Below are 14,984 nucleotides of genomic sequence, written 5' to 3'. Positions count from 1 at the left end.
ATTTGCTGAATTACTTAGTGTGCCGTTCAACAGTCAACTCTTACTTTGGTCTGTCGCAAACTAATGCCGCCTATAGTCGCTGCGGTCGACACCCCCTACAAAGCAAACATGCCGACATGCTCTTTTTCTGCCACAGCGCTGCTGACATGGAGGAAAGAAAGCTGCTGACGTCTGTTTCGCGAGAGTCGCCAAGCTGCCTTGTTTTGTTGATAATGCGCCTAAATTGACATAGTCAAACGTGTCCATGATCTGCAAGAGAGCGCTGCAAACAGTTGTTCATTGCGACGACACGGAAAAACAAGTGACACAGAGCAGACGCATTCTCAGGTTTAGACACACGTGTGTTGACTAATGTAAATTGCTAATGGTTCGGCAGAACATGGGCAGAACCATATGCCAACAAACTACATACAATAATGAACAGAATTTCACAATATCAAATAGTAATATGAGACTCTGTGCCCAGCAGCGCGCATGGTAACGACGTTTTTGCTAACAAATGCACAGTTCTCAAGATTAGAGCAACGAAAGCGTGCGGTTTACATCTTTTCGTGTAATCATGTCAACTCGGTCACTAAGGTTCTACAAAGACAAATGAGTGTCAGCGTGACTGTACTGTTAATGAAATTATTGCTCCAAAATGAGACACTGACATCTTGAATATGAAAATGAAACCTTATTGTTGAACCGGCTTCGTCATCTTACTTATACTCGCAGAATTTATGCTTGAACTCGAGTGATTAGATCAAACAAGCGCTAACGTCAAAACGAAACCAAGAGACGCGCACCTTAAAAACCGAAACTAACGACAGCGATTATCATCGCGTGCAGCACTGACCAGCGTTTGCAGACAACGCGATAGTTTCTGTGTACCCGTGTGTGGCGATTCGTCGTTACCTTCGTACCCTTTGTGCTTCGTGCCGCAGCGTTGGAAAATCACCGTCCTGGGGCTAAACCCCGAGGCGTATCTCCCAAAGTGGGTTGTAATGAGTGAGACATGAATGCAAGATCCGAAGTTTTCGAGCTGGTAAGGCATCGTGAGTGCACTGCGCTGGGCGATCAGCTGTTTCCACGCAGTTCTTTTCTTTGTTACGTCGCGCTGTCAGTTGCCCCGCTTTTCAACTCTCCTCAATCGCTCTAGCTTCGAAAGCTCTTTCCACGTGCACTTTCGTAACTTCGAAAGTCTTGCGCCTAGGCTACCCCGTTCGTAATTGTGCCGTGGAATGAAGGAGCCCACGACCTAAAAAGAAAGAAGGCTCGATATTCTGAATAGCACTCCGTTGAATGTGTTATTCGTTTCGTGCGCATTTTTGGTTGCAGGTGCTCGGGTTAATACTCGTGCGAACACTGCGCTCGCCTTGATGCGCAGGGCCCATTAAAAATTACGGAAAGTTTGACCGTTATGCTTGGTCTTGTATGCTTAACCGCGTCGCCGTGGTGCGCGGTCGCTGTTTTGTTACTAGCAGCCTCGTTGTCTCATAACTACCTGCAGCACGCAGGTCTTGGGTAACGCAGGTGTGACTCATCGCGATCACTTACTGGGGTGTTTCGCGTGACTAGCGTTACGCGAGTGATGCTGTACATGTCACTAGTGATACAGTAAACGGAGTGACTGGCATTTGCCAGGAACGCTGGCTCAGCGTCTCCAAAAATGATCCCCCTCCCCCTAAAATACTGTACCTGCATGTTGTTCTTGCTGCGTGTGTAGTTGTGTTGTACGGCGCCACTTCAACTGTTATGCTAGACGAAATATGCACAACAGCTTATACTTCAGGTCATCTCAATGTCCCAGCATATTGTGGTCTGTTGGCTGTGCTCGTTTTGAGTTGGTTGGTAACAAATGTTTTCTAGTGAGAGTTTCATCGCAGATTAGGAGGGCGAGAAGAGCATTCCGCACATAGCGTATGTTCGTGGGTTGATTGGCAGCAGGTACAAAGTGCTGCCATACTCCATCATGTGGCCAAATGACCAATGAAGAAAAAACTTCTGGCCACGATTCATACAACATGACTAGGGAAGTACTAAGTGTGATGATAATTTTAGCAGAAGCCCATCCCAGATGTTATCATTAACTATGGGGTGTTTACAGCATTGCATATAGTAGTTAACTCTGTGTAACCAGGGTACCTTGTTGTGGCTAGTGAGAGGTGAAGGAGATGCAAATGAGGCCTGAGCATAGCGTGGTTTGCTTCTGGACATGTGATGGACTAATGGGATAACTGGTCACAAACAGATAATACTGCTGGTGTAGCCATGCACAAGGTGGACTTTGCTAGTTGGCCACAAAGAGAGCCTTTTACCTGTTAGACGTTCACTTGGTTCCATCAAGAGCATCCATTTCGGAGTCCTATTTATCTGCATCAGTTTAAACAAGCCGCATTCCTTAAATCACGTGTGCCGCATACATGCACCAATTTCCGTTGTGATAATTCTAGCACCCAGTTGTGTTACACTTAGTTATAGAGGCTTGGTCATCGACTCATTGCAAAACCTTAGTTTATTCAGTATGCTGTTGTGAATATAAAAAGGTAACAGTTTAGAAACTGCATTAATGGAGACCCTTTTAATACTTGTACGCAATATTTTCTCAAAGCAAGAAAAGCAGTGGCTTGTTTGGCATGCCACGGTTTTTTATCACTTCCCCGTTGATGCCACACAAGTACTTTCGCCGGAAAGATTGGCATGTCAGAGATATAAAGAGCTCTTCTCCAGGTTCAACCATTGCAAAATAGAAAGAGAAAAGAAGAAAGAGGCGAGGCTTGTCACATGAACTTGCGCTTCTTTGCCCCCGTCATTTGGGGCAGTACGCAGCGCTTGCTGATGTAAAAATAGTGTGGCTTTGCTTTGTCAGTGAAGCTCACCTTCCGGAGACACTTTGGCAACGTCGTTAATTTCTTCTAACCAGTTCGGCAAGGAACAATTTGATAAACCATTAGGTAAAAATGTTTCCTAGATGGCACCTTAAAACTTCCAGTGTGTGATCAATATCTGTGAGGGGGCCTTGCGAAAGGCCTCTTAAATTTTTTTTTAATTTCTCAATACTGCAGGCCGAAATGGCCATAGCAGGAGGGGAACTACAGTGCAATGATACAGGTGAACAGCACAGCAGTAAATTACTACAATAATTCCACGTCAACTAATACAACGATTTTGCTAACGGAATATTCAATAGAACAGTTCGACATCAAAGGCTTCGTCAGAGTTAGCAGCCTCAAAAACAAACTCGGGTAGACAGTTCCAGTCTGAAACTACTCCAGGAGAGGCATTCGTATGTGTGACCTACCACGGTGGTCTAGTGGTTACTGTGCTCGACTGCTGACCCGCAGGTCCCGGGATCGAATCCCAGCCATGGGGCTGCATTTCTGGTAGAGGCAAAAATGCTCGAGGCCCGTGTACTTTGATTTAGGTGCACGTTAAAGAACCCCAGGTGGCTGAATTTTCCGGGGCCCTCCACTATGGCATCTCTCATAATCTTGTCATTGTTTTGGCACGTTAAACCCCAACAATTATTACTACTTGTATGTGTGAAATGGCACCATGTGGAACAAGTTTTAGCGTTACTCCTTGCCGAACTCTTCCCTTTCTGATGTTCAGTTTGTGTGACTGCAACAAAATGTACACATGAAAGAGTTAACAAGGCTTCGTGGGATTGTTGTGTGCAGTGCCTGGAAGGGCGGCAGGTTCAGGAAGCTGTGTCGGGCATCTTCCACACGCTCCTCTTCCACCGCACCCAGGGAAAGGTGAGTGCGCCTTCGCGCACGTGTCTTCCAACTTTGCCTTTGTCAAGGCCCCTGGTAGCGTGTGCCATTAGACCTCCAATAGCAAGGCTTTCAGAGCTGAACGTTCCATATGATTATGGCTGAATGGATTGGTTGATGAATCTGTCTTAAATATGCAAAGGCGTTTTCAACCAAATGTGTCCATAATTATAGATGGCTTGCACGTGACCTCTTGGACACAGCTCCTGAAAGGAACTGGGACTGCATGATGGCGGCTTTGACGACAAACAAGTTGGCGTCTATGTGAAAACAGCGTGGCAGGAACGTTTCTGTGCGTGAATAATGAAAGAACCTGCATGTGACGTTTCGATATCATGAATGTGACATCGGAAACGTCACGTCCCCACATACTGGTGCTCCAACACAGCGCTTTCAGTGATGTCAGTGCAAGCCATCTATTGTAATGTAATGCCTATAGAACAAAGCAACATGATTGAGTCAAGTATGGTAGCGATTGGCATGTAGTGCTGTGCATTGGCATTGAAGCTGGTAGATGATGGTACAGATAAAAAACGAAGTGTGTGCTTGTTAAACGTTTTAACAGGAACTGCAAGGATTACGACTGAAAACTTACAACCTCGAAAATGTCAGGCAAAATAGTTTTGCCATGGCAATGACGAAGAGAACTGGAGGCATTTCAGTACCTCAGGCTACTCGCCTTTTGGCTGAAAGAACATCCTCGCCTTCCTCTAATTTGCTGAGTCATCTCCCCCTTTAGTTAAAATTTTTTGCTGCAGACCCTGTAGTTAATATTTTTTCCTGTGTGTCTTCCTTTTCGACAACAAGCTCATGCCTGTAGAAAGGGAGGCAGCGTAGTTCTCTGTTATCGTACAAGTCTTCTTTCCAAGCTCAAGCTCATTGTTTTTTTTTTACTTTGTTGAAGAAACTTTGTTATCTTGCTTACCACAAAAATTTTGAGAATAGATAACAAATCACTGCATACAACTTGTGGTGTCCGAAGAAGACTCGCTGCTCTTGGAATACACAGACACAGTCACGCTGCCGAGGAAATGAGCACGTGTACAAAAAAGCATTAACTGCTTTTTTAGTGGGGAACTCGCCAGCCGAATCTAATACACAACTAGTAACACGCTGAATAATCATACATAATGCCAATACAACACACAGACAACATAACGCACGCAGAACAACACAACACATAAAACGTACCGCGAATGCGGCTTCGCCGACGTTCGACTCACCGCACGAGTGCGTGGGCTCGACCCACGGAATCGTACTCACGGACCTTGCCGAGAGCCGTCCGTCCACAGACGCTGCCAAACCCCAAAAAGACAAAGTCTTCTTTCACAAACACCCGGATAACCTCGCTCCCCGCCAAGCGGCACCACTGTGCCACCATGCGCCCACAGAGCCATCTCTCGCTTGACGGCAAAACTAGCCACGCTATAGTTACCTCTAATCCGCCGGGCACGCGTGATATGCAGCGCAAACGACTTTACAGGGGGTGATAGAGCCCTTACAAACTGCCTGCATCAACCTGTCAACCTCATGCACTTTTCACTTACATGTGCAACATCGTTTTTTATGTGTGCGCGCTTGGTAGAATTCATAAGGGTCACAGCTTTCTGTAATGAGGAAGTGATGATGACGATAAACAAGACAAATTGCTTATCATAATCTTTGTTGATTTGTTTTACATTGTTTTACATTACACGAAATCAGCTTTGTATCTTTCAGTGTTTGTTTGCTTTATTTGTGTGTTTTTTCTTGTTTTTCTTTCACTCTTTCCGCCCATGTCGTTATGCTTTCAGTCCATCGAGACTAATGAATGAAATGATTCTTGTACTACATTGACGAAAGCTGGTCCGAAGTGTTTTCATTGCCGATCAGAGGTCTTTGTACGGAATAAAAACGTGTTCACTCGCAGCGTTGTCACAACAGTGGGGGTCTGGAAAATTTTTGAGAACAGGAGGGAGAGAGCAGGCAATCAGCAGGTGATGAACTCCCCAGAAGTAGGTCATCGGTTTGGGGACCATATATGACAAAACAAAATTGTCAAAGGTGAAAGGTAGACGCCGACCAAATACAAAAAGAACTCTAAAATAAAAAAAAAACATTTCGGCTTCCATACGCGGCCCTTGTTCACAACGAAGCAATGAAAGCTCTCATAGCTTTCATTGTGAACAAGGCCCCCGTGTGAGAGCCGAATCATTTTTATTTTTTAAAGTTATTTTTGTATTTGGTCGGTGTCTTTCTTTTACCTTTGACAATGAGCATTTCCGACCAGACGAGTTTTTATTGAACTCTTGATTTCGACAAAACAAAATGTTTCTTGCCTTCCAATGAATACAACTTTTTATGGGGAAAAAAAAAACGTTTTCTTTTTCTCGGGCTTAAACAGGTTCTATAATGGTAATAGGTTTGACTTCTGCTATTTGTTATTATTAGTTTCTGTGAATGGTCACTGTACTCGATTTCATACATCGGGTGCGACGCTGCGGAGGCCGTGCAAGAAGTTCGGTCGGCGTAATGTGTAAATCCGGGCATCTCGCGCTTGCCTTTTGTCGTTGAAGATACTCGAGCGAGCCGACCATGAGGCATCGCGACGGTCTGCGAATGAGGCCAAAAAACGAAAACAAAGAAATGCATCCAGAACAACATACTGACAGCCACATAACAGGAGTTGTTTATTTCTAAAGTACAAAGCATCTTCATTTATTACTTGGCCAAAAAAGGAAAAAAGACAACGCATTACGGGCTGTAAGATCATTGCACTATTTCTGGGTGTGAATGCATCTACTACAGGAAGTCTCACTAGCTTCCATAGCATAGCACTTGATGTATAAAACGGAGTATAAGTTTGAATACCTGTACAGATGCGATTATTCGCCGATGATTGCGTAGTGTACACAACAATAAATAGCAGGGACGATCAAATAGAATTAAACAATTCCTTAGCTTCGATACAAAACTGGTGCAACAAATGGGGGATGAAACTAAATGCAACTAAAACAGCTAGTATTTCCTTCACGCATAAAAAAAAAACCTCTTCAGTTCCAGTACACAGTCAATAACATCCCGCTCAAGAAGTGCGATGAAGTCAAATATCTAGGGGTCACTTTTACGACGAAATTTTAAACTGGGAGTGTGATATAAATAACGTATATCAAAAGGCTCTAAGCAAGCTGCACTTTTTGAGAAGAAAACTAAAAACACACCTCCTAGCGTAGAATTAAATGCATATAAAACTCCTATTAGACCAACTTTAGAGTATGCGGACATGGTATGGGCCCTGCACCAGAAATATTTAACCGATAAATTGGAATGCCTACAGAACCTAGCATTGCGGTTTATATATTCACAGTATTCGCGACAAACGTCCATTACGAACTCGCGTATCAGGGCTAACATCCAACCACTTGTAGGACGCAGAATGGTTTCTAGGCTAAAATTTTTATACCTCCTTTATCAGGGCTCTTATCGAATACCCCAAGTAGCATACATTCAAGCATCATTCAACCATTCAACTCGGACAAATCATAATAAAACAATACGTCAACACCCCTGTCATAATAACTATAAACTATAACTGTGAACTATAACTATAAATATTCTTTATTTCCGCACACCATTTCCCATTGGAATACACTGCCCGCTGATGTTGTAAACTGCTCCTCTGTCGATGAATTCATTAGCAGCATTCAGAATTTAGAATTCAAATGGTAAAAATAATTGGTGTCATTAGTATTTCATATACTACCCCTTTAGCCTGCACAGTTAGTATAATGCTGTTTGCTGTTTATATGAACACATTGTTTAATGCATAATGTTTGTATTCCTTGTGATTTGTATGTGCTCATACTTTTTGCTCTGTATAAATGGTCTTTTTTTTTGTTCCAACTTTTGTGAACTGTATTTAAGTTCAACCCACTCCTGCATGGGCCCGAGAAGGGCCTGCAGTATTGTGAAATAAATAAATGAAATAAAATAAGTGGTGTTGGGCACAAAGAAAAAGAGGAAAAGAGCACCCAGAAGAGTGGTGCACTTTTAGAGAAACGTCGTCCCACCGGAATGTGCGACTGTGTCCCCGGGTCTTGGCAAGTCGGAGGGAGCTGCTCCTATCATTGGTGGAGGAGCAACCGGCTCTTGTGACACCGTCGGACCTGCCGTAGCCGACAGTCTTCAAGGCCGACAAGAAATCGGTGTGGAACGAGTTGAATGCTCTCCTGGACGCCAGAGGGTCTGCACAGAAGGCCACCACACGGTGGCAGGCCTTCTGGTGGAATGAGCGCTTTCAAGCAGAGCAGGTACTGGCTGAGCTCGAAATGGCAGAGGCTGATGGTGTTTAGGAGAACTGAGATTTGGGCAAGTTCATCTTGAAAACAGTGCAACAACACGAATGGTGTCCACTTTCTGCCATCCCTTCACAAGCATTTGGAATCTCCAACTGCTCTGCTACCTTTTCAAGCAACGCCAACGCAGCAACCAAAGCTCCCGTTGCAAGCACCTGGATTGAAACGGCTATTCCGCAGCCGCCATTTGAATCCAATCCAATCCATGCCATGCAAAGTCGGTCTCGTAGTGAGCAAAGCAACGTGCATTCACTCGGGCAAAAACCCTGTCGCCACACTCCGTTCCAAGTGGACGACGTGCTCGGTTTCTAATTGATTGCCAGGAATGGGTGTTACCAAAAACATGGCCGCGCCCCATGCCTGACAGTGAAGGCGTGGCATAGGCTAAATGCATGCCACAAAACTGAACATGCATTCCCAATAACAATCTCTAATCATGCCCATGGACATGAGTATGTAAACTTGAGTGTCAGGCCTTGTGCTATATCTAAATAATAATTCCATATGAGAACGCCACCATGCCTAGTGGTTACCTTTTCGTGTAAAGCATCATTTCGGATCCTCGTATTCATAGCGCAATTTTCCCTCTTTGCAGTTTCAGTACAAGACACGAGGCAGGTACTCAGTGGGCACGGTTGGCTTTGAAGACGTCACGTGCGACTTCATCGACTTCACATATGTGAGTATTACTGCCCTGGGAGACAGTGTCTAGACTCCCTTCTATTTTTTGTATCCCCGTTTCATCCCTGTACCAACAGAGCCGAGTGGTAATATTGCCAGGACTGCACCTTCACGAACGAGTTTGATCGCAAACCTGTCGATTGTTGGCATGAGGACTCTTTCACTTGTTTTTTGTTTAGCCTCCAACTCCCCACATTTCTACAGAAATTTTCCTACAGTTCGCGGGGTCGACATGTGCTATAAACGTGCGGAAAGAAAGGACATGCACGCAGTAATGCAAACATGCAAAGTGGCATATGTTGCCAACAAATACAGCCAACGAGCTGCAGATGTACTCCACTACCATCGGGTTGCCTTCTTTTTGATCTGAACATTGATAACAGGATCATTTATTTGCAGAAGAATACTATTGTGTTCTCTTGCATTCTGCACGGGAGTACAGAATGAATTAACAAATGAGCAATTGACTGAACGTTAGTTCACATGTCGATGGCACTCCTGTGCATTTGAGTGGAACCACAGTGGCCCTTGCTGGTCTGGCCACAGTTGCCTCAGGATTGGTTTCCCCTAGGTGAAGGGGGGTGCATAGGAGGGGCCACCTTTATACTAGCACATCACTGTGTAGGGGGCTCAGCTGTGTGCATAGTGTGAGGCAAGCACGCATAGTTCTTGGACGGCACAGCGACCACCGTAGAGTTTCATAATAGCACCCTTGAAGGAAATCTGGTGCTAGTGTCTATGGGAGCTGCAGCACATGGCACTTCAGCCAGCGTGGGAATGGTGGGTAATATATGGATTTGCCTAAGCTTTGTTCTTTCGGCTCCGTGTGGCCTGCAGTCGCTTTGTCACGAGACGAATTTCAGCAGTTCCACTTCACCACCATGTGACCTTTCAGGCTCACCAATTCAAATCAGCTTACCAGGTTCACTACGAGCCATTTTTTTTTTATCCAAGACAAAAGCCAAAACACAACAATAAACAAAGCCACAAGCGCATTCGAAGCCTCAAGCACAAAGGCAAGGCAAGTCCATGTATTACCCACCATTGCCATGGTGGCCGAACAATCACAGCGCCACAGTTCCCTCTAGTAAATATTGTAGGAAACTCTACGGTTACCACTACCTCTGTCACATCAGCATTGGCTGCTACACATGACACAGGGTACAGGAATCATGCTATGCTGTTCTCCAGACTAATGTTGCAGTCTTTTAATGTGTTTATGTTAGGCACAGAGCAGTTTCGACAGTTGTAACTAGCAATGAGCAGTTTGATAGCTTCATTCTACCCTTGTGGAGAGCTCTTCACTGAACTGACATGTTTTCCCTGGCTGTGCCCAGGTGCGCTGCGCATCGGACGAGCTGAATGAGGCGGTGTGCCGCGACGTGACTGCCTTCAGCGACCGGCTGCGCAGTCACGATGGTCCACGCACTGGCCAGGTGAGTTGTAGCAGCGGCGTTGCTCCGGCTGAGTTTTGGGCCAGTGGAGAGGTGTGGACAACAGGACTAGTGCCAAGTGTGATGCTGGCAGCCAACAGCTGTAAAACTCGTCCCTTTGTGTGAGTCTCGCTTCCTGTGTAACTAAAATAAGTTCTTGTGTACTTTAAAACATTTATTTCTGGGTCGATTTTGATGGCACTTGCGCAATTTATGTATATCTGTGTGCTGATTTGAAATATGCAATTATTTTTCTGCTATAATATGTGTTTTTTTTTTTTAATATGAGATATTTTATGTGCCGTTTGGGGAGCAAAAGACTTTTCCTAAGCTGAGGGAGCTACAAAGTGAATCAGTATATCACAGTAATTTGGAATCGGAACTGTGTGCTGTAGAACAAGAATGAATGTTCTAAACCCCTCTGAACAAATGCTATGGTATGCCAGACATTCAGTATGTTGACTAAAATCCCAGCTTGGCATCAACTCATTCATGAATGTTCAACATACCATAACTTTGTTCAAAGGTGTTTAGAGCATCCATTTTTATTGCACTGCATACAGTTCCCATTCCAGATTATTGTGATGTAACTGATATACTTTGCAGCTCTCTCAGTTTAGGCTGAGAAGAGCTATATTTAATGCACCCAACAGGTGCATAAAATACTTTATATTTCAAAAACTACGTTGTACTAAAAAAAAATCGCACATTGAAATAAGCACACAAGTATACATAAACTCTGCAAGTTTCATAAAAATCTTATGAAGAATTTCTTTTTTGAATCTTAAAGAGCAGTTCCCCTCCCCCGTTAAGCCTACCAAAGCCATCGTTGGCATGTATGACATACTGCCCTGTATTTATATTTTTATTTGATTTAGTTGCAGTGTGCGTAACATTATTTTGTAGTTTATGGGAACTAAGCTATCCTAAAGACGTTCCTATCCTTTACGTATCACTCCATGATTATTTGCACTTCTTTTCCTCAGTGCAGTTGACTTCTCATGTAATGTTTGCATTCCAAGTGCAAGTTGTTCTCGTAGTTGCATATTTTAGCTTAGGCCCCCCTACTAGGCTGTAACCATTGGTATAACCAGTGTTGCCTTTTCACATGTATTCAAAAGGGGGTGTAATAAAGAAAGAAAAAAAATGCAGAAATTTGATGGCTAGAGGAAGTTTTACGAAAGGAAAAACGCTTCCGTCGCTTCCTTTGTGTTTTCCGCGTGACGAAAGGTGTTTAGTATTCCTCATCGCAGCGAGTGTCTTCTTCTGTGCAGATCTGGCTGGAGTTCTTCCAGAAGAAGCGCACCCACTGGATCCTCTCCTCGGAGAACATCCCCTGGGAAGTGTGGAACATCCGCGTCAACGTCATCACCTTGCCCAACGAGCAAGGTACTTCCACTCAGTACATGCGGTGCATCTTGGCCTGTCATGCCATCAGTCCTTTAACCCTCTGAGGCACTGTGTACGCAATTGCGGACAGCACATGTTTGTGCTAGTCGTGTCGACTAGTCGCTAAGAAAGAGCCAGGTACATTGAGGTTTGGATTAATTTAATTTCCTTCGTGATAAATACATCTTCGTTTAACTTAATTTTGCAGTGCACTGTTGCATATGATCATTTTGCTGAAGACACTATTATGTTCCAACAGTCGTTAGACATGCTATGATATCGCGGGCACCTAAGAGACTAAAGTTACATTAAATTCTTTAATTTGGAAGTTGGACTCCTCTCTCTCTCTCTCTCTCTCTCTCTCTCTCTCTCTCTCTCTCTCTCTCTCTCTCTCTCTCTCTCTCTCTCTCTCTCTCTCTCTCTCTCTCTCTCTCTCTCTCTCTCTCTCTCTCTCTCTCTCTCTTTCTCTCTCTCTCTATATATACATATATATATATATATATATATATAGGGAGAGTGAGAGAGAAATGTCGAAGAGCAAGTCGGGCCCCCGCCCCCTCCGGTAAAATGAAAACTCTCCGCCTATGGTTGAAACAACCTTCATTTCAGCCAGAGACTAGCAGAAAATAATGAATTTAATGTATTTTTCGCAAATTGGCGTGTCTAGCAGCCGCGCCACGAACTAGAGAGGAAGTGACGCGAAACTCTGCGGATACTGATTCGCCAACCATGCTCACTGCAAAATCGCTTACCAATCGACATCGCAAGCCGCCACCCGCTGCCGCACGTCTCTCTCAAAACGTGTTCTCACTGTCGGGAAGGTGTTCTTGACAGGAGAGGTGGAGAAAGGGAAGTGGCAGGGCAGGATAGTGCGTGCCGGTTGCCCCCCTCTTGCTGAAGCATTCGACGTCACGGCCGTCAACAAGCGCACTGGCGTGCAGCCGCCGCGCTCTCACAATCCACTAAAAATATGGCCAACTGCTTGAAATTACGTGAAATAAACGCTGTTTATAGGAACAGTCGTGTTGTCCGAGTCGAATGCAAGTGTTTTCTTAGCTTTTTCAAATTTTTGTTCAGTATCCCTTTAAAATTAATTCAAAGTCTCCCACTACAGTGCACCACCATCATATTGTTACGGAGCTATCAAGAGTGGCACCAAAAACGATTAAATCAGTAGTAGTCAAAAGAGGATCATTCGAGGAATTAAGCAGCGACCAGTTTCAAGCAGCTGTTCTGCTTATGTGGTATTGCATGACTTCTAAAAAACTTGTAAATACAACATTGACTGTGATATCTGCATATGTTTTAAGGTTAGCGCGGAGGATACCAACAACTGAGTTGTTAGTACCACTGTGTCCTCGTGTCTTCTTTTGTGTGATGCTAAAGAAAGGAGCGCTAAAGAAACTGAGATGCAAACAAGAGACACCAAGTGACAGGCGCTGGTGAGCGCCATTCTTGTGTGCCTCTTGTTTGCGTCCCTGTTTCTTTAGCGCTCGTTTCACAGCAAGTATGAACCAACTTGCCCAAACACAGGTCTTACTGATTCTCTTGCGCCCTTATGTTTCCTTGTTCTAAACCTTAAGATATCATATTTTCTTGCGTATAACCCGCTAACAAAATTGTAAAAATTTTTAGAGCGAAAAAGACTGAAAATGCAAATTGCGGTCTGCAAAGGTGGCTTCACGGCAGTGGTGAAGAGCTACGCGAGGAAGCTAGCTTCGCGGCAATGCACGGGGATCATTTCCGAGAAATTTTCCACGAATCATTGTTAAGTTGCAGGTTATATGCGAGAAACTACGTAAGCAGTACCAATAGACCCACCTGTCAGTTTTATAGAGAGATATCTGCGTTGTTTTTGCAACATAACAGAGTCACGGGGTTGTGGGATAACGATCCTCATTTTGACCCTCTCAATGCCCCAGAGTTAGATTTAATAGGGTCTAATCAGCCTAGATCTCCCACAGCATTGTTACCATATGCCATTCAACTGAATTTTCAGAGCGGCAGCGTCAGCGTGCCCAGCTGGGTGAGCAACTGGCCGAGAAGGTAATTGCAGTGGCAGCCTCCATCAACCGGCACCAGTACCTGCCCCGGGTGCCCAGCGAGCCCGACGTGGAGCTCGTGTTCGACACCCGCTTCTCAGACGTCCAGCCGTACCATTTCAAGGCACGTAGTGCCACTAATACTTCCAGGTCGCTTTTCAACAGAAAAAGTGTTTTTGTTGCGAGCAGCTGCAAGCTTTATTCACGATTCAACGGGCAAGTGACTCCCTTGAAATTTGCTAGGCGGAAGGATTTCGTGCATGGAAAAGTTGGCAAATGTATTCTTGCCGAGTTGGCGCACTTTGGCTTAATATTCTTGCATAGCACACCAAAAAACACGGCAGAAAGACGGGATGATGACACAATAGTGCTGTGCATGCCTCGTTTTTCATTAACTACGTATAAAAAGAAAACTCCAGTGAATGTAACAAACCAGGACCCATGGCCGTAGCTCTGGAACACGTCCTTACTCATCAAGGGCCAGCTTCGAATAGCACTTCCCCAAAGGCCACGCTCCGCGTCTTTATTTTCAGCAACCAGTTCAGGTTTTCAAGAAACTTCTACAGTCAAAAGCAATAAACTTGCCGGTTTGGTGATCGAACATGGAACCATCACATTACTAGTACACTCAAACCTCGACATAACGAACACGGATATAACGAATTATCGGTTATAACGAAGTAAATGAAGAATAGTCTTGGCATAGATACAGTGTTACATATGACCGTTTATAACGAATGTTCGGATATAACGAAGTTATTTCCATGGCAGATGTGACTTTGTTATAATGAAGTTTGAGTGTACTACTGTTTTACCAACCGCCACTATCTCGACAGACCTTAGCAGATGGCTTCTACACTTCTACGTATCGGTACTTGCTTCGCATTGAGGTGACAAATTCCTCGAAAACCGCCTCGCTCACTGCAGCAACCGTAGTATTCCTTTACGCCACCGTTTTGCAGAGTTACGCGAGATAAGATTCTAAAGAGTTAGCTGCTAGTCTCACTTCTCATAGCATTCCAATTTGCCGCTATCGCATTCATTGCTTCGCCCTTGCAGCGAAACTGTGACTTTTCTTTTTTGCTATGAAAGTACAGTGGACCGATCGTGATGCTGGTTCCCATGGTAACAGAAGCGTTCCCTCGTGGCACATGCAGGTGGGCTACCACACGTCCGGACCCTCCAACAACCCATCGATGGGCAGCACTATGCGGAAACTGCTCAAGGACACCTTGGCCTTCTGAGGAGTGGCCACTAGACGATCACATTTGGCGCATGTACATATGCGGCACACTGCCTATTTGTTTCTAAGCTCAACGGAATAAACCTTTTGTTTTTTCGTACGTA

General features: G+C 44.6%; 1 protein-coding gene across 1 annotated transcript; it reads left to right on the top strand.

Annotated features, from left to right (window-relative positions):
- The first annotated feature begins 846 nt into the window (after positions 1 to 846).
- LOC119405317 (autophagy-related protein 101) lies at positions 847 to 14,984 on the top strand. The gene is made up of 7 exons (XM_037672148.2): positions 847 to 1,027; positions 3,663 to 3,740; positions 8,688 to 8,771; positions 10,111 to 10,209; positions 11,481 to 11,595; positions 13,595 to 13,761; positions 14,795 to 14,984. Exons 1-7 carry the CDS (start codon positions 998 to 1,000, stop codon positions 14,879 to 14,881), a joined length of 660 nt encoding a protein of 219 aa, XP_037528076.1. The 5' UTR covers positions 847 to 997; the 3' UTR covers positions 14,882 to 14,984.

Source organism: Rhipicephalus sanguineus, chromosome 9, assembly GCF_013339695.2.
Source record: "Rhipicephalus sanguineus isolate Rsan-2018 chromosome 9, BIME_Rsan_1.4, whole genome shotgun sequence".
NCBI lineage: Eukaryota > Metazoa > Arthropoda > Arachnida > Ixodida > Ixodidae > Rhipicephalus > Rhipicephalus sanguineus.
Note: the sequence above shows the minus strand (reverse complement) of the source record. Positions and strands in the feature narration are given on the sequence as shown.